General features: G+C 39.4%; 3 protein-coding genes across 4 annotated transcripts in view; 2 read left to right on the top strand and 1 right to left on the bottom strand.

Moving 5' to 3' along the window:
- The first annotated feature begins 1,176 nt into the window (after nt 1-1,176).
- Nucleotides 1,177-12,220, top strand: LOC140922780 (uncharacterized). The gene is made up of 4 exons (XM_073372801.1): nt 1,177-1,422; nt 2,383-2,446; nt 7,444-7,797; nt 9,143-12,220. Exons 1-4 carry the CDS (start codon nt 1,396-1,398, stop codon nt 10,627-10,629), a joined length of 1,932 nt encoding a protein of 643 aa, XP_073228902.1. The 5' UTR covers nt 1,177-1,395; the 3' UTR covers nt 10,630-12,220.
- Nucleotides 12,221-14,468: 2,248 nt separating this feature from the next.
- On the top strand, nt 14,469-15,065 carry LOC140922458 (uncharacterized). The gene has a single exon (XM_073372441.1). The coding sequence runs from the start codon at nt 14,469-14,471 to the stop codon at nt 15,063-15,065; it is 597 nt and encodes a 198-aa protein (XP_073228542.1).
- Nucleotides 15,066-17,978: 2,913 nt separating this feature from the next.
- The window catches only part of LOC140922887 (histamine H2 receptor-like), a 20,479-nt gene continuing 15,257 nt past the window's right edge, over nt 17,979-23,200 (bottom strand). For both annotated transcript variants that reach the window (XM_073372924.1, XM_073372925.1), the window contains one exon: nt 17,979-19,178. In XM_073372924.1, coding sequence (XP_073229025.1) covers nt 18,123-19,124 — 1,002 coding nt within the window. In that variant the 5' untranslated portion in view covers nt 19,125-19,178 and the 3' untranslated portion in view covers nt 17,979-18,122. The remainder of the gene's footprint in view (nt 19,179-23,200) is intronic.

Raw genomic sequence — 23,200 nt, 5'->3', positions numbered from 1 at the left:
CTAAGCCATGTTCATGTAAGTGTTTCTACCTTCTGAGGCGGTATAGTTCGTACGCTGGTGGGCTAATGGATGAGGGTAATAAAAAAATTGAGTGGGTGGAGGGTCATGGTGAGGTGAGTTTGAACACGTATAAGTGAGGTTACCATGCCAACCACGTTAAGTTGAAGAAATCTAGCTAAATTGAAATAACAGTGAACCTTATTTTCAAAGAAAATTTCAGTCCCTTATTTTTTTAAATTTATAACCTAAAAGGTTGTAAGCCCTGTAAGCCGCTTACACGAAAGCTTACGCTGAAAACCTATCCGTAAATCGTGCCTGGTATAAACATGTACAGGTAAGATTTAATAGTTCTCTTTTTAATTTAGAATACATTTTGAATTTTTTCTGTGTACCTTGTTGGCCAGATCATTGATAAACTGACAAATGAAGTCAGACTGCTCCTGAACATTACTTAGCTTCTCCTGAAGTCGTTTCCTCGCATCTTCCAGTGGTTTCTTCTTTGGTGGCATTTTCACTAAAACACCATCAGTTTGCAAAATGCCTCCCCCTACATCTTTCTATAAAAAACAAGGCAGAATTTTTCTCATAGTACTCACTAGTAGTCGGAATTAATTTTTATACCTGGATCTGAATCAGGCACTCACGACCTGTATATGTTGTCCTTCAAAATGAGTAGTGTAATGCTGAAGTTGTCGATCAACTTATCCCTGGTTTATATCTAGTTCCCCTTGTTCCAAATTATTATCATACATTACACAGCCAAAACTAAAGGAAAATAAAATTCATACCAACGATAAATTGAGCCTTAATAATTACATCTAAACAGACTTCTTGTCGTCATTTTCTGTTCTATTGGAAATCATCGCTGGAATCTGTTTTGCAGTGATTCGATTGATAACATCGCTCTGTCACGGGCCTCGTGCTCATGAATTCTTATTTTCAATTATGCGCGCGAGAACTTTTTCATTTAAAGTCAACTGTTAGGGAAAACAAAGAGCACACTCATGAATCACTAAATTTACCTGTTAATAGAACCCCTCGCCCTTCAAACAACAAAAAAATACGTGTATTAAAAGCCCATTTTCCGCGCGATAAATTTGATCCTCAATCACATGTTCCATACTATGTAGCCTGGCCTTATTTTGAAGGGGTCACTAGGATAGCTGGGAAGGGGTGGTAGCTAGTGTGAAACATATCTTTCCTTCGCCACCCCGGGCGAAAGATTTCTCTTCACTCTGTCGCTTTATTTTGCCTAAAATCGTCACGAATTGGCAATATTATGTGTGAACCATTGTATATTGCTAACATCGCTTAGAATTCTGCCCTGACTACGGTGTATTTAGCGACAAATTTGCTTAAATTTGCTCTGTTCAGGAGGGAACGCTATCAAACAACATGGCTGACAACCAAGAAACCACCGAGGTATTGTACGGCAAATTGATGCATTAATTACTAATACTTGTTTTCTTTGGTCAGGTATCCGGCAGTACTTAGTTGTATATCTTTATATATTGATCACGACATAGTGTGTTTCCAAGATTGAACGTGGATTTTCGATTTTCGAATCGTGTTCTCGGCTACAAAGTGAAACAACGGTGTCGGATGTCGACTGTCTCCTTATTAATATAATGGCGCGATCATGAAGCTTCCGGTTGATAAAAATTCTGGGCCCTATTTCCTACAAAATTAAACAGCTGTGTCCTTTAAAATTAGACGCACAGTTGTTCCTTGTACAGAGTTTTCTTCCGAGCAAGTAATTCAAATTCATGTACTCGGTGCGCTTAAGTTGTGTTCCATATGTTTCAGCTGTTTTTAATATTATCGCCCGAGGGGAGTTGTGAAGGGTGTTTTACCTTTTCAGAGATGAGGTTGAACTTAAACATTGATGCCTTTAAAAGAATAACGTCTTTAATTTCTCACAGTAATGTTTTTTTTTTTTTAAATAACAAGCGAGAAGACAGTTATAATCTTCAATGCTGAAGAGATTTATTGTTTTTGTTGAAGCTATAAAAACATAGAAATTATGATGATCATGAGACCGGGATGGAAGGGTTCAAGGATGTGGATTAAAAGGCAAGCTTTTTTTTCCACACAAGGGAAATTCTTTAAATCAACCAGGGTAACATGAGAATTGTCACAGTCGGCACTGAATTCTGATCTGTGGAATTTTTCGAAAGAATTTGTCAAAACAAGGTAATGTGGTCTGTTTCCCTGATACGTATCTGTCATCAGCTCTTCCAATAGCATCTCTCTGATAGAGTATCATTTGTCATCAATCTTAAAGAAGTGGGCTATTGTTTTGACCTATTTTGAACTTAGTTTTACTCTGCAATATGTAAAAATAGTTTTTTTTTTATAACTGTTGTAAATATTTCTTCCCAGGCTAATCAGACAAACATATCTCCTAGTGAGGACAAATCAGCATCTCAAAATACTCCTACATCTGGTAATTTTATTATTTATTTTTTTCAGAGTTAATATTTCATTTTCGAGACATTTAATTGCTACAGAGAATTAGTTCATTTTATGTACTTTTGATCATATTTACATGGAAAATATGCATTATAATCATAATAATAATTGTTGTTATTATTATTATTTTCCTTTTAGAAAATTGATTTTGTGCTCAAAATTCAAAGTTTTTATGCATGGTATTTAATAGTATCATGTTCACTTGTTCAGGTTTTTCATGAAGCTAAAATCTGATCACCAGTTTTATAGTTTAGCAGGCCTAAAGGTCTATAACTTTTAGGATGCGAACAGTGTGCACAAAATGTTTGAAAATCTCGAACTCCAGGTGTCTTTAGGAGAAACAGCTCTCAAATTATGCTTCCTAGAGCAATTGCCTGTTGCAAATTTCCCCCTACTTCTCCCACTTCCCACCCTTTCCTATCACACCTGCTGTACCCCTCTTGCCCCCTAATATCACAGGCTCCCATCCCCCCCCCCTCCCCAATCCCTTCCCACTAGTTACATGTAGAAGATAACTGGCGTGAGCTCTTGCGTATGGTGCTGTGTCAGTAGGGGAGTGAAAAATACACCCTTTATGTGGGCAATTTGCTCTTTCCAGTGTGCAAAGAAAGTCATGCCTGATAGCCCAGAGCTAGTGGATTTCTCGATCCGGCTTGTACATGTAAAATTATGGGGGGAATTCAAATATTGCATAAGTACTGTAAAGGCCAATTTAGACAGTAGGATTTGTACTTACGACTATCGTGCACGACTCGACTAGCATATGTCATGACTTTTGACCATCCACGCACACACAGTTTTCACTTACGACATCCAAACGTGTCGTAGGGATGTCATGGGTCTAATTTACACGACACAATCTGATGTGAAGTCATGACATATGCTAGTCGCACACGATACTTCTAAGTAAATATCGTACCATCTAAATCAGTGTTAAGAAAATACAAAATTCCTAATAAATTTACGTGAACTGAAAGTCATTTTTAAAGCTGTTTTTTTGACAAAGTAAAAACTGCAATAAAAAGACCGTGTTGGGCTAGACGTGGTGTGATTTGCACAATCTTCACAGCAGTTAAAAATTAATACCTTAGTAGTGAGTCTCCTGAGACTCCTAAAGCTTTGTTTAAATTATACTCAAATGTAGCTTTCTGCAATGAATTAATAGAGCAAGTTATTAATTAGCTAATGGTGTATTTAATTGATAACTATTTGATAACTATTACATTAACTATCAATCCTGCTGGTCAAAATGACTTTTAGGCTTCTACTAGACTGTTCACAGTCCCCTATTTTTTGTGAGATCGTCAAGATATCGGCACATCTTACCATTAATAAATGTTCAGATCACCATTGATAAATGTTCAGATCAGTCAATCGATCTTTGCGTGCTACGGGCCGCATTCCTTGAATTATTTTGCGTCTTTGGGGATTTTTATGTGTCATGGACGCAGGACGCAGAGGTAACAGAATCACTGCGTGCTAGCTACAGCTTAAAGGGCAAGTTGTAAAATTGACTTTTTTGGCACCTGTCTGTTTTAAGGTTACTGCTTGAAACAGCAGCTTGTGGATTCAGGACTCAAAATAACAGCCAGTCAACAGACCATGTCCTGCCAAAATGTCCATTTTCCGGACAAATTTTCAGTTTTGCAGTCATTTTGACTGGTCAAGTACATGGCTTTCAAATAAATAACTAGATTTATTAGTTGAGCTTGCTTTACATGTATCAAGGAGACTCTAAAAATCCATGCGTTTCTTTCCTTCCTTTTCTCAGGGTTTTCAACAGTTTTTGAAATAGGAGTTGCGTTTATTTGAGTAGGAGTTGCAAGGCCCGGAGGGCCTTGCTCTCTAGGGGGGTCTGGGGGCATGCCCCCCCCAGGAAATTTTGAATTTCTAGACTCTTGGAGGCGCATTTTCCCGCATTTTGAGACGCAGAACTAGCAAATTTTAGATATCGAAAATACTGATAAATTTTGATGAATATTAGGGTACGCTTTAACCACATTATTACCTGCAGCATCCTTTTTCTTTTTCTTGTTTGTCACTGTCAGCGACCACATCTCCCGTAAACCACGCTGTCGCTTTTTGGCCATTTTGCCGTGTTCTTGGAGACGAAATGTGGCGTTTTATATAGACTCGCTTCAGAAACCGCTAACTACAATGTTCCCTGTAACTGAGACCCAGTCTTCGACTCGTCCTCAACGTTTACTCAACGTATTACCCAGAGAACGTATTTTAAAAGCAGACTCAAGATGTTTTGTCGAAATTCTCCAGAAAAATTTCAAGTTTGCTTGCTCGCAACAGCTTTGTGAACACTTACCACTTTTTATCAAAAGTTTTATTTGTCATATAATTTACCTAAGGGAAAGTAGGCGTCGCAAATCAAAAAGTTGCCGTCGGATGCGACGGCCGACGGCTGATTTTGAAAACACTGTTTCTATTTTTTTCATGTGTGTACACTAAAATGGGTCATGGTCCCAGGTGTCCCTAGCGGAAACTGTGGAAACTGGGGATAGATATCATGACATGACATACAAAATTATATTCAAGAGATGTCAAGCTTTTCCAGAACTGGTTGGTCTATGAATTCTATCGCTTGAAAGCAGGGCTGTGCTCTAGCAGAGCCCTGTGGCCCCTGGCGCCTACTTTCTAATATTTTTCTCTTGGGCGACTAGAAAATCTTACTTTCTTCATACAGATCTTATGCTGGACACCCTTGATTTTACAGGTTCAGAGCTCTAGGCTGCCTTCAATTTTCCTTAGAGCCCAGCCCTGGACAGTGTTGTTTACTTTGGAACAAGTGAATACTTAAGTGGTGAACCTTTATGAGCAAAACTTCAACAAAACTTCGATGGTGATGCTAACTTGTCGAGTGTTGTAACCTTTCATTGTATGCAAATGAGTCTTGTGATGAGCATGTGTTTTTTTTTCGACAATGATTGAATTAAGGACTCGCCATATTCATCACGTTTTTGCTCTTTGGCAATGATGTAATTTCTTTGTAATCAAGGCCCTTTATTCTTGTGTATTTGTACATGCGTACTCCAAGAAAAAAGAAAGAAAAATGTGTGAAGAATACTTGACTGTTGATAAAGTAGGGTCTGAAAAACTTTTGGCAAGGAAATCCTGTTTCGTGTACAATGTTTTTGTAGTCTGAATTTATCGCCCTCTAATTTCTTATCTAATCTCCATGCAACATGCTCAACTTAACACTTTTTTAAGAGTCTTCTTGTTCGCATTAATACTGGAAATTACAAAAACAGTTAAATCATAAAAATATTTCAACTGCTTGCAGTCACAAATTCGGAGAATGCATGTACACAGTGAAAATGGTAGAGGTGCATGTAGCCTTATCTCAACGTCTTCCGCCCCTGGCAAAATAGGTCTCCCAAGACCTAAACAGGAAACGTATTCGCAAAAAATTGCGTTACTTCCGATTGCTCCCAAATTTGGCACAAAGGAAGTTAATAGATTTAGCCAATCACCTGCCTAGTTCCAGCCCCTGTGGACTTTTGACCGTGACACACTGAGCTTTCGAAAATTTTGAATTTTATGGCGAGTCGCGAGGAATTTTTGTCAGCCGGTTTTGCGAAGAATGCAAGCTTGTATCGAGGATTGTCAACCAAATACAAGTCAAGCAAACTATTCTGAAAGATTTTGGAGGATAACAAGCAAAATAAACGCGAAAATTGAAGTAAGGAAACACTTAGAATCTGTGCATGCAAATCGCCGATCGCCAAACTCTGTGCCACATGTTCTTGAAACGGCGACGATTTCCTTCCCGTTTTGCCTTCGCTTCGCTTTTCGCCGTCAAATTCTTGCTTGTTTTGATGAATTCTATCAGCAAATTCATGTCTGCTTGTCTCCAACTCGATATTTCTTTGGGAATCGAGGAAACAAAGCGTCTAAGTGAAGTAAACATGTGGTCACGAGGTGACGCCAAAGGATTATGCTAATTATGATAATCTAATTAGCATAATCATGAGAGAGCGCAGAAAAATATTTGTAGAAAATTTCTAGTCGCTCCATGTTTTAGAACGATTTTAGTTTTTTTTTGCTTAGATATTGATGAAAAAAATTTCTTACTACCATATCACCCAAAATAAAGAAGTTTCCTAGCTGAATGACATTCTTTAAAATTTTTAAAAATTTTTATGCAAAATATGCTTTTTAAATTTTATGGTGGCGGAATATTATGGGTTTCCTACGACCAAAATATTTTTTTTTCGAAAGGGTATTCTTTTCCCTTTCCAATGAGGTATAGCTTGATATTGAACTGTAAATAACACCGGAGATATGATTTTTTTAAAGTTACATGGCAAAATACATTAAAATAATATAGGGAAGACGTAGAGATAATTATTCTGCAGCTCTGTGTATGTCACCTAGTAACATTGTCATTACGGTTTAATGTACACTGTAGACTGGGAGCAGTCTCTTATTTTCTTTTGCAAAGTTAACGCACGAGAAGTCCAAGCACGCAAGCGGCAAGGGCAAGAGCCTCGATAAACGAGTGCGTAAGCCTGAGAAGAAAAAATAAGACAGAGGGTACTCTGTCCTCTGTCTTTTCTCATCTGGTCCTTATCCCTTATTGTAACATAACCTCGTGGTTTGCAATCGCACTGGCTGTGATAAGAACAAGACAAGAGAAAAGGCAGACTGCAAGCAGTCTAGGTTTGATGAGCAATTTTTTTTCAACAATAATGTATCAAGTTTTTAATGTTGTTACATTGCGAACCCTGAGTTGTTGAGGCATACTTGTACGAGGTGATATTTTTGTCTTGCTATTACTTTGAAACATGAGCCATAATTTCAACATTTTTTGACAGGTCATAAACAAGCCATGAGCATGCTTACTTTAGTGGGCTAAGATGACCTGCCACTGTACAAAAATTATTTGAGCCCTGGGATTAGTGGCCAATATACTTAACTGTTAAGTCAGTTGATAAAACTGAATATTTCTTTCCCTTTTAGATGATGAGGAGGATGTTCACTACTGTGGTAGATGCAAGTTGTCATTCACAGATCTCTCTGAATACATCAAACATAAAGCAAACAAAGTTTGCCGAGATGCCAACAAGAGTACTCTTACAGAAGTTGTAAACAAGCTACCTATCAGTCCTAACCCATCCCCTGAGAAATCCAAGCAAAAGAGCAGTAATGCCACAGCAAGTCCAACCACTAATGCTGGTGAAAAGTCACAGGAAAATGAGGAAAAAAGTGACTCATCATCAGAGAAAAGAGTTGAAGTCCAGTTTCTTGAGCCACTTGTGGCTGGGGGAAGTGATAGTGGACGATCAGCCGGTGATGAAGATGATAGCAAGCCCAGTAAGTGTTATTTTACTAAACAATGTGTACATGTAACTCCAAAATATTATTGTAATACTGCATTTCCTTAAAATAAATGCCTGGTTGCGTATTTCAAATAGGCTCTTTGCATGACTTGATCAAGTGACCAACTTTCCGTAAACACAAAAACATTTCACTTTTTAAAAATTTTGTTAGGACAAGCTGAAAGAGCATGTTAAAATTAGGTAACCTGAGAATTTTCAGCCGTATGCCTCAAAAGTAGCGATTGCAACGGCCGCCAAAAACTAGAGGCATTTGTATGAGAAACCAAGAGCACATCAATAGAACAAAAATTAAAAGAGAAGAGATGATGCACATAAAAGAACTCTGCAAGCACATAAATAATTATGAAGTGAAGAAACTACACAACAAAAGTAGAACCCCGGTAACTCGAACTCTAAAGGGAAACGGAAAACAGTTTGAGTTAGCTGGGAATTCAAGTTATCGGAAGGAAATTTAGTTTGAGTTAGCGGTGAATTTAAGTTATCCGTATTCGAGTTATCAAGGTTCTACTGTATTCTCCCTTACTCATTCCACTGTAGTTGAAGCCTGACAAGTTAAATTAAAGTGGCAATAGAAGCTGGTTGTCCTTACATCCCTTCTATTTAAGAAGGTGGTGGGAAGGGGAGCAGTTATTGTTTCACCTCTGCATCCTACGTTCCTGATGCATAAAATTTCCCAAAAATGCAAATAATTCATGGCATGCGTCTCGTAGGACAAAGATTTATTGATCTATCTGAACGTGAGTTTTTGTCGAGTATCATGTTTGTGTAATTTCTGTGGCAGTTATTATGGCTGTTGTTTAAGGATGCATATTTCTTTCAGCCTTTGTTGTGCTTTAAAATACGTGTAGATTGACTATATTTTAGTTTCAGTATATTGTGATACAGCATTTTGGAGTAACTGTCTGATTACATAAAGGTCCAGGCATTTTCAATTTAGCACTCGTTTTTTGAACCGGGACTCATTGGTTCTGAACAGGGACTCATGATATTTGACTTACTTGATATTATGGCCTTGCAATTGGGGATGGGTGCTTTTTTGGGAGAGTGTGGGCGCTTATTCGAGGAAATACGGTATCCTTTGTGTCCACACCTTGATAAGTGACGTGCAAGAACTACCAAAGAAGTTTCATTTGAATGGTCACACCGTAGGATTTTTTTTTTTTGCCCACAGACTGAAAAGTTAGAGCCGCCTAACAAGACTTCATCTTTCCATCTGGGAGTAAAGGGTGAAAGTGCTGAGATCATGAGGAAGAGTAGCGGGTATTTTTTGGATAAGTCCAGTTTATCCTTGTTTTTAAAAAGCACCTTTACTCTCACAGGTAAACCAACCAAACGGCACAAGAGGAAAAATTCGCATCCTAAAACGACAAGAAAACGCAAATCTTCTTCATCTACACCAGGATCCAGCCACGAAAAAACAAAAGAACCACGGAACAAGAAATCTTCCAAACCAAAGGATGATACCATCACTGTACACATTCCAGAATCCCAGCTTGTCCATCTTAATTCAGGCTCAACTTCTTCTCCTTCTTCCTCTCCACCTGGGGTTGTTGTTCGCAAACAAGGTGCGACTAGTGTCTTTGTGCCAATTTACCTCAATTCTCCTTCCAAAGTGTACAAATGTCAGCGCTGTCCCGCCGTATTCAAGACTCTGGATGAGAAAGAAGAACACAATAAGATGCACAAGAAGGAGTTTAAATGCAATTTGTGCTCCAAGAGTTTCTTCACTGCGGGTGGATTTGAGCAGCATCGGTTGAACGAATCACACTCCCATCCGTGTGATCATTGTGGAAAGGTTTTTACCAGCGTAGTTCAGTTAAAGAAGCACAAGACGTCGCACTCAACAAACAGGCCATATGGTTGTGACCAATGTGAAAAAGCTTTCTGCTCCCCGGCAAATCTTAGGTCTCACAAGAGAACAGTACATGCTACAGAAAAGAATCACAAGTGTCCTGAGTGTGGCAAAGCATTTGCGCGCAAAGATAAAATGAAAAGGCATTCGTTGATTCACTATCCTGATACAAGACCCACTTTCACCTGTCCGTTTCGTAGCCACACGGGCTGCATGAAGACATTCTACCGTGAAGACAAGCTTAAGCGTCACCTGTTCACACACTCAAAGGACAAGCCTTTTAAGTGCGAACAGTGCAACAAGGGGTATGCACGCCGGGATAACTTAAACGATCACATGCGCATCCACACTGGAATCTACAGTCACGTTTGCCGGATGTGCGAGAAGGGTTTCCTTGGTCCCCATAAGCTGAAAAAACACATGAGGTCTGCCCATAAGCATGTTGATCCTGATCAAGTGCAGACACGCCCGCCCCCTCCAACCATGGTTCCTATGGATGAGAGCAGCCCAGCTCTCACTGCCGCTCGCAGAGAGAGGCCAGCACCCGCACAAGCCAATGCCCCAGCTAAAGCCGGGCAAGCAGGATCTTCGACCGACGAGGAAGCTGAAAGTGAGCTGTCATCGCCGGAGCTGCCATCAGAAGATGAAAATGATGAAAGTTTTGATGTTTCAGCGTCCGATTCTGGAGATGAGGGAACTTCTGAAGAAGTTAAAACAGGCACTTCAGTGTCCACCACTCCACACCCGGTCCCTCCCCAGGCCACTGCAACGCTTACTCACGCCCCAGCCCCTACTCATCATGGCCCAATGCCGCGTGTGCGCCCCGTCCCGAGAGTCAGTGCAGCCCCTCAGCCATTCATTCCTCCGCCTTTGCCACCAGGTCTGCATGCCACTGCAGAACTGTTGGCATTTTCTCAGGAGCTGTTTAACGTGGTTGGGAGATTTCAATCGTGACTTTTCGTGACTTTTAAAAGTGAAAACGTGGAAGATTGTGCGCGGGTGAGACTGTTATCAAGCAAAATACAGCTTTGTAACATTACTGTTCTATTAAAAGTTGGAAGTGTTCTCTTTGAAAGTCAAAAATAAAAAGCGGCTCCTTCGCGTGGCGCTTTTTATGAGAGAGATGTGCATCACGCGGCGGTGAGTTGTGAGAGTAACCGTATTCTCCGTCAGGGTTCGTACAGATCATGAAATACCTGGAGAATCATGAATATTTAATGATTTCATTTTGCAGGCAGTCATGAAAACTAAAGTTTCGTTTGTTAGAATAACTACTGCAGGTGCTAAAGCAAGGATAACGGCACGATTTTTGGTGGAAGCCAGCGTTTGTGTCTATTAAACGGAGTAAGTTAAAAAAAAATAACCTAAAAAAAGGAAAGTCAGTTTCAAATTTTTCGAAAGTGACAGCCTGGAACTTGAAAAGGTCATGGAAAAAATCATGGAAAGTCATGGAATTTAAAGAGCTGAAAAGAGTACGAACCCTGGCAGTTGATTACAGCATTTACTAACAGAACATTTTTCAAAATGATTAGAATTGTAAAAATGTAGCGGTGAATCAGTACATTCTGTGTTGATGGGTATAGTTTATTCTGATGTTGTACTTTGTTATTCTGTGGTTTTTATAAAGGGGTATTAGACTTTGATTGGTACAAACTGGTGGTAGACAAAGATAGTGCAGTAGTCACTGTATTAATCTCAAAGTAATTTTTAATAGAGAGTCTTATATAACTAGGCCGATTGTTTATGGACCATCCTTATTTTAAGTTCTCAAAAATAATTTGATGAGAAATCCGGAAATAAAATACAGTAGAAGTTTGAAGGAAAGATTATTGCTAGAATCGTTCTCGTTTGTCTTGACTGCGACTAAAATTTAAACCTCCCAGGAGCTCTCATTCCCAATTAGGTAAAATAAATGATGAATATAGAGCGATTACTTCCCTGTTTCTTTTTGGTGGCCATTTTGAATTTTGCGCTCAACCGGTGGGAGGTATGGAACCGAGAAATCTTCTCGGTTCCAGGCCTCATGCCAGCAGCTGAACTCAAAATTCAATATGGCGGCTTAGGACAAAACATCACACGCATCGATAAAGTGAGTAATCTTTATTTATTTTTTATGACGTAATGGGATGTGAGAGCCCCCTGTGACCTAGCTAAACGTTTTAGCGAACCCGTGTGAGGCGGTCAACCTCAATTTTCTGACCGAAATCCTAAAAGTAGAAGTCTTAAATTTATAATGGTTATGCGTTCATTACTTTCTGACACAAGCTGACCTTTCAGCTGACCCGTGTGTAAAACACTCACTAAATTTTGTGCCGTAATGTATTCATATTACAGCTAAAAAGTACGGTTCAGCATATACCAAGTAGCTTAAGCAACGACGACAGTGTCGGTGGCAGTGAGAACATCGCTGAAAAAATGCATTTGGGTTCTTTCAAACTTTATCATGTATTTGAGCTTCGCTTATTTTCTGAAACGTAGAAGAATTTTCTTGGAGTTAAATTCCAAAGGACTGCATCCAGTTTCTAAAAGGGAAGAGAAAATCAGTCTTGATGTTACTGAAAGAGGGGGATATGAGGGGTTACGGTCCCAGGGGCCCCACTCACATATTTTAATGACAGGGGGGTCCGAAGGATTTTTTTGGGTCTGACATTTTGGCCAAAAGGGATTTTTTTGGGTCTATGAAAGACGCCGGGATTTTTTGGGGTCGCGAAAACAACAGAGGGATTTTTTTGGGTATTATATTTTTCATCAGCTCAAATTAAAAATAACATAAGCGCAATTTATAGTTTTGTTTTTGACCAAAACCAAGTTGAACTTGGCATGTTTTAGCTTTCCAGAAGATATATAATAAAATTTGCTGATGCAAAAACACTGAGGGATTTTTTTGGGTATGCTAAAAAAGTAGGGATTTTTTTGGGTAGACAAATTCTGAAGTTGGGATTTTTTTGGGTATAAAATATGAACCTCTGTCGGACCCCCCCGTCATTAAAATATGTGAGTGGGGCCCCTGGGGTTACGGTATTGCGGTATTGAGCTTGTTTTCAAGCGGTATTTCGATAATTTTGATTTAAGCGGTATTGCGGTGTCATCTAGCCCTGCGGTATCCTTTTGGTTAACGGTATTCGGTGAAAGAAGATCCCTCACGGTATTGCAGTACCACTAATTTGCGCTCTCCTGTCTAATACGGGTCAGTACAATGTACAACACGAACAACAGTAGATAAACAGGTTAATAAAAGTTGACTTAATGGTAAATGATTACACAATCTATGACAAAATTGGAAGAGCATCCAATGACCGGGCTTTTCGATCGTCTAACGATCAAGGTCTTCTTACGTTTTCTCGCAATGTCTAAGGTTGATTTCTGGTGCATACATGCTAAAGGTAAACAAACACGCGAAATGGATACAGCTTTAAGTAAACGTGACCGATCATAAATGCACTCTCGGTATTTCGTCGATTTTTAACACGATATTTCGGTATTTGCCAATTTTTCTTACAGTATTGCGGTATTGGGTACCTCCCAATGTCCCCCTCCTTAAACGGGGAATGAGTCACGGGGAACGGAAAAGTTAAAAATGCAGCGTGCAAAGAAAGTCGTGTCTGATAGCCCGGGGCTAGTGCATTTTGCGATCGGGCTAGTTTTTTTTGTTCTTAACTTGCCCGACGGGCAAGTGCTGTTTTTTGGGGAAATTCAAATTACAGAAGGATTGTTATCAATCCTGCCAATCAAAAAGGGTTTTGGAGCTAGTTGAAATGACTTGTTGGCTAGTACATACTATCTACATCTTGCCCGAATGGCAGGCTGTAAAACTGACTTTCCCTGAAAATGAGAACAAAACACAGAATTCAAAATGAAGTTACTGATAGGGCTAGGGTTCAAGTTTCGTTTTGCTCCCATTTTTCATTTTCCCGTCTCCCGTCTCCCGTTTCCCGTTCCCCGTTCCCCGTTCCCCGTTCCCCGTTCCCCGTTCCCCGTTCCCCGTTCCCCGTTCCCCGTTCCCCGCTTCCTGTTCCTCGTTTAGTAATATCCCTTTACGTCCTCTATAGAACGTCACACTTTGCAATCTCACGTCGTAATCTTGCAATGACGTCAAAGTAATGAGCCAAAATGCAGAGTTGTATTATTTGTCACAGACTTTACATAGCCCTTGACCGAATTATTTAATGAGCATGGTTTAACATCATTTATATTTGTCTAGCCTGAGAAAACAACCAGAAACAACCGACATTTCGCGACGCCAGCACTGGTTTCCCCGCGAAATGACGTCTGACAAAACGAGTGCACAAAATTCCATACTAATGACGGGTCACTATACCCAGATCTGGGTTGTGACCCCTTATCAGTATGGAATTTCTACACTCGTTTCTCAGACGCCATTTCGCGGGGAAACCAGTGCTGGCGTCGCGAAATGCCAGTTTTTTTCTCAGGCAAATTGCCATAAGACAAATATTTATCCGTATCGAGTTTGGGTAAATATTTTTCGTTTTTAAAACTTTTTGTTAAAATAAAGGATAAGGCCAAACGTTACAAAAGTGAGGTATGTAAAAAATTCAAACGTCGTTCACAGCCTTTTGATTTTCTGTGTTTTCACGCTCAGTCATGCCGCACGTGCCTGTGGGTTTGTGACGAGATAGACGCACTTAAAAAAGCGGAAAATCCAAGACGTGGATATTGGTTCTGTGGTTATTTTTTTATACAACGTAAAAGAGATTTAAAAACTAAGAATGAATTTGCAGGAATATCAAGATTTTGCTTATAAGGCAAGTTAAAGCCTAAATGTACTGTTAAGTATGGGCGCCAAAATTTCTCGAGGAAGACAAGACAAACATGGTACAATTCTCATGGTGGGTTTAGATGGCGCTGGGAAGACAACTATAGCAAACATGCTTAAACGCGAAATGATATTTCGAACGGAGCCGACTAGAGGGTGCACCTTCAGCTTGAACGCGTTCGGATTCAAGGAATATACCTTTTCAATATGTGATGTTGGAGGCAGTAAACACTCGCGGTATATGTGGCGCAATTTTAAACAAAACGACGCGTTCCTCAATTGGGCGACCATATGTGGTGTTATTTTCGTCGTAGACAGCTCTGATTGGGAAAGAATGACAGAAGCAAAAAAACTTTATTCCGAGCTTCATCAACAGCTTGCTAAAGATCATCGCCGACCCGTTCTTCCTGTGTTAGTTATTGCAAACAAACAGGACCTTGCTGGAGCTCTCACAGCTCATGAGGTTAGCGATGGGCTATCACTCGAACAGTACAAACTTTACGGCTGGCAAGTAACGTTTCATTTTACCGCCGTTGACGGAGTGGGTTTAGATGATGCTGTGTGGATTTTGTACAAAATGATCAAGAAACGTGAAAAGCTCTTGAAAGAAAATTGATCACCATGAATGATTGGCAACTGTTTTTGTATACTAATGTTTGTATTTAAATGAATGTACTAATCGCGAAAGTGGTCTGAAAGGGGTGTGTGGACTTCGTTCAAAACTTCTGGGAAATGCCAAACACAATTGCGAGTAACTTTCCGCAACAAATGTTTTCAGCAATTGTTAGTGTAACGTGGTGAGTAAAATTTACATAACAAGTTGCCTTGGTGACGGATGTGTTCTTTGTTCTTGCTTCTTCTAGCCTACCACGCAGACGTTCTTAGGGGTTCGACACGCGTTCTTGCCCCACGTCAGGAAGACAACGATTATTCCGATTGCGTCACTTACTTCTGACGTCAGTTGCATGAATAAAATTCGGATAAAATAGTGTCATCATATTGAGCGTATTATTTACAATCTAGTCGTCGAACAACTGATCTTGTTAAGCTACGGTAACTGAACGGGTATCAAAAACGTGCAACTTGTCTTGCAGGAGAAGTGTGACGTCAAGTTACCATGGTAGCCAAATTTCTGGTTGACAACAGTAGGGCCGAGATAAAGCAACGACGACGGCGACAGTAACGAGAACGGCAAAAAAAAACCCGATAGGTTTAGATTAGCAAGAAAACAACGAGCATCACGCTTTGTGGTACATTTCTTAGCCGTTGTTGCACGACTGCGACATGAAACTTCCTAATTTCACGAGCCCGCTTACGGAATTTGTGAACACAACACAAAAAGTTCCTTTTTCTTTTTCTAAACTGAGATACGGTCCTTCGGATTAATGCAGAAAATTTCGCCAACATTTGACAAAATAAATGAAATTAAATAAGATCGATGAAGTTTGAAATCTCTACTTTCTGCAACAACTTCACTCAACCTGCAACAAACTAATTTGTTTCAAGACAAGTTTGAACGTGGGTGATAAAAACAGCAACATTGCCCTTCGACTCGTTTTGCAGCAATGTTGCAAAAAATAATTTGCACGTTTTAGTTGCCCGTTTCACTGGCCTTAAAATGACGGACCAGGGCAAAAGGTTAACAGAATGTGAAAGTTAATATGAAGGAGAGCTTGAACATTTTTTTTTTTTTTTTGCATTTTTGTGCAAAATGATTAAGAAACGTGAAAAGTACCTGAAAAACGTTCGTAGCAAATTAAGAAGGATTTAAGTCAGCAAACAAAAGCAATACTAACTTATCAATTAACAAGGAACTCCCAACCACAAAAAAGAAACTTTTAATTATAGAACTGATTAACTCTGGAATTTATTGTGTCTAACTTTTAAGTTGCTGTAAAGAGATCCCGTGTAGTTCAAACTAGATTCCTAGAGGTTTAGAGAACTAACGCTCTTTCAATAATTAGCGAGAGTATACCTGCCTTAGTTCAGCGATTACAATTACCGAATTTCGACTATAAATTAATTGTATTTGGTGGTCTTAAGAAAAAGATTAAATATATATCGAACATTTTTCATCTGAAAATATTACTCAAATGAAATTAATTTACCAACTTTAGGTTTACGAACTAATCATACGATCATATTGATGTTGTTTTAAGAATTCATTGAATATATTAATTCATGTTCCTTATCCTGGAAAGCCTGTTTGGGAAAACATAATACGTATTCGTGTATGTAATAGTGTACTAGACTTAAGCACCAATGTTTAGATAACACATCAGTAAGATGTCAAGACACAAAACTCTTATCAAACTACTTAACTTCGTGTTGCTATAAAATCAGATCAAAACGTCACGTGGTTTTACAATGCTCTTTAATAAGTATCAACTGGCTTGACAATTGAGGACCAATTTTTATGTCCCTGAGCCATTACTGCTAATTTGGCCATTGGCATTTGATTTAAAGGTTGATATCCAAAACAGGTCACGCCTTGGCGTCTGAAGCGTCACTGCTGGAACAGTTTCACGTGCTATTAAGAACTTACCCTGCGAGCAGAGGTTCCTTTCTGGCATGCCGTTTACGATAAGTCGTTCGTTGTGCTTTTCAGTTGCTTAGTTGGTATTTTAACGGTTTTAATGCGGTCCACTGTGGTAAACATAATTTTGATAATGACTGGCCACGACAATATGTACGCCGGGGACATATTCAGTCTCGTGTGACCAAAATGACGTTATTTTCTTTCCCGTCCAGGATAACGGTGAACGGTTACCGCAAAATCCCAGCCGTGAAATTTTATGTTTGTTAAAAACTAAAGTCAGAATGAGAATTTAAAACATCTCAATATTTCATCTCCTTACACCCTGCACAGCGTGATGAACATTACCACTGAGGAAAGTACTAAGAAATCTTAAAGCAAATGGTGGCATGTGAAAATATTTCCAGGGGTTTAATTTAAATGGTAACATCATGAGTTAAAACAGATTACCTTTTAAACAGCGCCCAATGCAGAAAAAGACACTTTACTGCTAGTAGCTCATAACCCAGAGCGTCTCCGCCATACTTCGCGAACAGCCATTCAATGGCGTTTCCACAGTTCGTTTTATTTTTAGCGTCATTTTGGAGTACTTTTTTTCCGCGAAAATAAAAGCTTTTTATGTAATGTACTGCCTGTAGTATAATGTATGAAAAAAAGTAAAGCAAAAGTCATCAAAACATCAACCTTAGTATTTTCTGGTCTTCTTCTGTTATTGTTGTTCACTTCGACTGATTTGCAAGACTTAAATTGAGGGCAAGGATTGGCGGGGAAAATCGATCTAAACGTAAAACTGGTTTGTGAAATCACCCTGTTGCAGGGGCACAAGGTAGTTTTTCGCCCTGCGTTATAGTCTCTTGGTGCCTGTTTCTCAAAAGGCCCGGTAACTTTTCGGGCCCGAAGGCAAATTTTTAAATCAAAATCTGTTGAAATGCAGCACAGTTAACTGATAATTCCATTTTCCCCTTTTGTAAAATTATTGAAAAAAGGCTTTGATCTTGAATGCAAATACGGAAAACAAGAAACAACTTTCCGGGCCCGAAAAGTTACTAGCCGGGACTTCCGAGAAACGGGCCCCGGTCGGGTACTGCTCAGTAGCTTTCACTTAACGCCGTAAGTGAATATGGGCATGTTAAGTGATCAAACTGAGGAAGACTTTAAAATGGAGGTACGAGTTCCCTCCGAATTATTTCGCCTGGTTCTCTTTCGCAGACCTGCAGCCTTACGAAAATCGGGTTTTCCTAAAATATATAAACATGGGTTGATAAGAGAAGTCAAAAGCCTCAGCCAGTAAAGGATAATTGCAGCAAGGTCGTTTATATAAAGGAACTGTTCCTTGAGAACTTGTTGAAGTTGGAGCAGGTAATATGGGACCCAGCAAATGACAAAAACAAGTAACATGACCAAGAAGACCGTGGCAACTTTCCATTCCTGTCTGGTGCTTCGACGAGTTTCTTGCCATCCAGGCGTGTTGTGCTTCTGAATGTTCATGGTCTGCCTGTGCACCTCATAAAGAATGCGTGCGTAGGTAAAGGCCATGAATATCACTGGAAGACCAATTACAGCCACGAACAGTGTGATGTCGTAGATGACTATGATACGTTTGACTTCTGCGGAGTGCTCCATTGTGGCCTCCTCGTTTAAATTGGTCCAGGCGAGCTGAATCAGCGCCACAAGCATGGAGAAGAGCCAGATCAATGCGATTAGTTTACCGCCCCGTCGCTTCGTTACCCACGACTGGTAACGCAGGGCGTAGATGATGCAGATGTAACGGTCGACTGTCATGGCTAAGATATGAAGCACGGTGGACACGGAGATAAACACAATCACCACCAAATCGGCTACACAGAAGCCGGTCTTTATTAAGATGTTACAGGATAGAAGGAGAGGGATAGAGATCGCCCCCGTGCAAAGATCAGACACTGCCAAACTAGTCAAGATGTAATTAGTCACTGTACGTAGGCTTCTTTTGGTCGCTACGAGCCAAATAACCCAGCTGTTTACAGCAATAACGAGGACAGCGATGACGATCTGGAATACGTCCCTGCTAGCGTAAAAACCCCCCACATGTAACAATTCTTCTGACTTGTTTCCTGATGCGTTTGAACAGTCCTGCGTTGCTATGCAGCTTGACAATTCCATGGTCTCTATGATTTTAAAATTCTTTGAAGAACAAACCTTCAAATGTCGGTCAAACTGTGAAGTAGAAAACAAATTACTGGTAAATAAACTTATCTTAGAACACAAGCGGACAGTTCTGGACAGCGCTTGATATATGTCGGAATATTAATTTTGAAGAATTTGGGGTCACCCTCCAGTCAAAGTTGTGCGAGTTATTGACACAACTTTTGTTTTTCTTTTAGCAATGAGGAAAATAACTTATGGAGAAACGAATGCAATTATACTTAATCAATCAGTGCCGAAGAGGTTTCAGCTGTTCAAACCTCAGGATTTCATCCACAGACTCAATATCTTCATGATCAATTAACTTCGAGAACGAAATGAAGCATGCGAAGAGCTCAATCGGTACTAAATTTAAAGTCGCGTATGTTTACAGTTCATGTTTAAAAATCAAAGTTAACTCCACGTAACAGAGATTTTAAAAGATGAAAAATACAAAACTTGAGACTAATTGAAGACGATAAAACCAGAAAATAGGTATAAGTATATGTTGGAGGCCTTCTTACCACTACAGCGGGACTAACTCGTTTGATTTTGCTGGCCTATATCATTGATAGGCATAACCTGTTAATACGTGCATGCTGAACATTTATTAGAACGATTGTGTATACGGATGCTATGCGAAGGGGCTTATATTAAATTTGTCACTTGTCAATACGCAGACAATGAATGCTTTTAACTTTTGCAAACAAGTATTGTATACCGAGCGGGCTCTATTCAAAATTCCATTATCTTCACGAAATTCCACATAAGCTATGGGGTAAATTGTTAATGGAATCCGCCCTTTTATAGATGCTTTCATTTTGTTTGCACCTAATCAATACACAATTAAAAATGAATGTCTTCTTTAATACACACAACATGGGTGGTTTGATTCAAGTTAATCTAAAATTAAGTGAAATATAGTTGACAGGCTTTACAAATTCTCAGACAATACTGAGAAAATCAAGAAAAAAAATAATAAATGTCTCCGTTTAAATCTCATTAAGAGGTTTGCTTCTCGAAAATCCGGTTGACTTTTAAGCATTATATTCCTAATCAAAATATAGATACCTATTTGTTGTGCAAGCTCAAGCTAAACCAGTTTCCACTTGTATGAAGCCAAGTAAACATCGCAGTTAATCAGATCAAACCAACTTTCAAGGACCTGGACTCGAAAACTGGGTATGGAGACTTCTGAGAATACGGGCCCTTGGCCCGTCGAGCCCTCCTGGGTTCAACTTATCTTTCAAAAAAGATTTGGTTTATCTCCAGCGGCTAAAATTGATAACACTATGGAGCGTGGTATCTTTAATTCTTTATATGTCACGGTCTTGGTTCATTTTTTTATGAGGTGGCACGAACTCAAGTTGAAAACATCGATATAAAAGAGTATTTATCCATTATAGTTAACTTTGTCTGTCGTTTGCCAACTGTGTCTCGAAATTTAGCCAAATAAATTTAGCCACTCTGGACCAGCTACCAATGTGAGTAAAACATGAAAAAGGAAGAAGGAACGCATGGTAGTTGGAGTCTTTTAACACATTTCAGACGTCTAACCGCTTTTCATGTTCAAACTTTATCTATGTTTTTGAAACTTTAAACAGCTCCTGAGGCATTGTGTTTGTTACAAATCTGTTATTTTTTCTTTTAATAGTTATGCCATTCCTAACGTTATGGTCAACACATGCAATGGACCGCGGGCACATACTGATTAGATAAAGACCGAGTCAGTATGTTGCTGTTTATTGTGCTCTTTCTGATTCCGCGGATGAAGATCTTAAGTTTTAGATTCAAATTAAGTTACCGAAAAGTGTTTTTCTGATGCTCTGTTTTTATACCTTATCAGTCTTAGCGTTTTAGCACTGTTCGTAGGCGAAATCACAAAGTTTTACCGTTTTAAAGTGAGAGTTACTCTCTTGTGGTGTTTTTTTTATGGTGTTTTAAAACTTATTGATTGAGTATGTCAAGGCAATTGCAAGTGTTACCATGGAAATGAAAGCTAGCGAGGCTTTTTTTTTATGGTACCGTTTCATCACTATTAGTTGTCTATCATTGATCCGATTCCCCTGGAGAGCCGAAAATGCAGTCGTGAAAGTCTGTTTGTTTCCTATGAACCCTACATCAGTGCTGACTATCGAATTCTGAGTATCTCGTACCTCTCACTGCATGACAGCTTTGACCGGTGTTTTTTGGTTTGTAATTTAGTTTGCTTATTGTTATCGTCGTTGTTTTTCTGTCCACTTCATGATTAGACTAAGGTCACGTTTATACTACACCGAACAGCTTTTGTGCTGACACAAAAAGCCCTATCCGGCCCTATCGGATCATTATGCGTTTCTGGGAAACTGCCCACCCACCCCTCCCCTGAGCCAACATTAACACTTACCTCTTACTTAAGGCAAAATGTTGGCTCAGGGGCCGAGGCAGGTCGCGTGGGCAGTTTCCCAGAAAGCTAACAGCAACAGGACAGAATTGGAACAAGTGGTTTAAAAACATCAGTCGAACAGCGTGCTAGAGCGGTCTCGAGTCCTGGCTCCTGCTTATTCACTTCCGCTTATAGTACGAATGTTCGCAGTTCACCAAAGTGTTGCGCAGAACCAGTCCGATATGCGGCTCTCCACTCTCGAGATCGGCGAGGTGCTGCTTCAATCCGGATCCGTTACAGAAATCTCGCAGAAATCACCGTTCTTATATGTGTGAACAGAAGCCCTACCCAGCATGGTTTTCGTGCCGGCACAAGAGCTGTCCGATATACATAACAATTATTCACCGAAGTGGAGGTGGCTAGTGGTATTGTTGACCGAGGCCGCGAAGCGGCGAAGTAAACACACCACTAGCCACCGACACTGAGGTGAATGATTGTTTTAGTATATACTAAAACGGTGAGATAATTGAGCACAAAAATGATCATTAACGCATTTACTGTTGCCAACGATTACAATTTTGGCGCGCAATGACCGAACGGCCGCGGTCGTCGCTTTTTCTTGCCGACAAATAAAACTTTTAAAGGCATTTGTCTTGCCCTTGCGGGGAAATTTCTTCAAAAGGAGTTGTGAATTCTTTTTGTATTTAAACTCATTCTGTAAAAAAAGATTATTAAATTTAGTTTCAAGCTTATTTATGAACAAGTCAACTAAATAAACTAACGCAAGACTTAAACTTAATTTGCATTAATTTTGTAAACAAAAAACTTTTTCATTGGTTTTATCGATAAATTCAAATCAAAAAGGCAAAGCTTTACCTATTAAATCGATACTAAAACTTCAAAACCGAACTTCGTCACCTTCTTCGTGTATTTCGGAAACAGCTTGCTTGATTAGTTGTGACATTTCTTTGTTTGTTACGGCAGCAAACAGGGAAGGCATTTTGCTGGCAACTTACGCGAGTTTGGCGTCGCTCGCTCGGAGGAACTGGAGGTTAATCAGTGAATAGTGCTGGATATTCATTGATTGAGTAGCCAATCAGAGCGCGCAAAAAACACTATCCACCGTTTTAGTATACAGTAAATACATATACATAGCCTCATACTTTTGGTAGTCGCCGATAATCGACTTATCAGCAGCGCACTAACCAGTGATCATTTACTAAGACATTTAAAAGCTTTTTTAATCTTAAAGGAACTTATTCGAAAGTAAGTCAGAAATATTTGCTAGAAAATGGTTTAGGTGCAGATTCAACAGACAATGAAAAAAATGATGTGCCTGATTGTAAAATTAGCAATAAATGAATTTAGTGAATATGAAGGACTTTGAACTGATATTGTCAGGTCCACGCGCGATCACTTAGCAGGCTTAATTATTCAAAATTTCGCTTTTTAATGAAGTTTGATGTAGGTGACATTGTTTTCCGGTACCTATTTAAACCATAAACGGGATGTAAGCTATAAGCAAAATTTCTCTGAAATCTATGGATTATGTCAAAAAAAGAGATTAAAAGGTTTAGAAATCTGAAATGAGCTGAGATATATCACTTGTAAATAGCAGGAAAACAAGACGGAAAAGGCTACGTTAAGTGTACGGCGTGGAAGTTTTACCTTTATGGAAAGAAACTTTGCT

Source organism: Porites lutea, chromosome 13 (assembly GCF_958299795.1).
Source record: "Porites lutea chromosome 13, jaPorLute2.1, whole genome shotgun sequence".
Lineage (NCBI taxonomy): Eukaryota > Metazoa > Cnidaria > Anthozoa > Scleractinia > Poritidae > Porites > Porites lutea.
The sequence above is the reverse complement of the archived record's forward strand: the minus strand, read 5'-3'. Positions and strand labels throughout refer to the sequence as shown.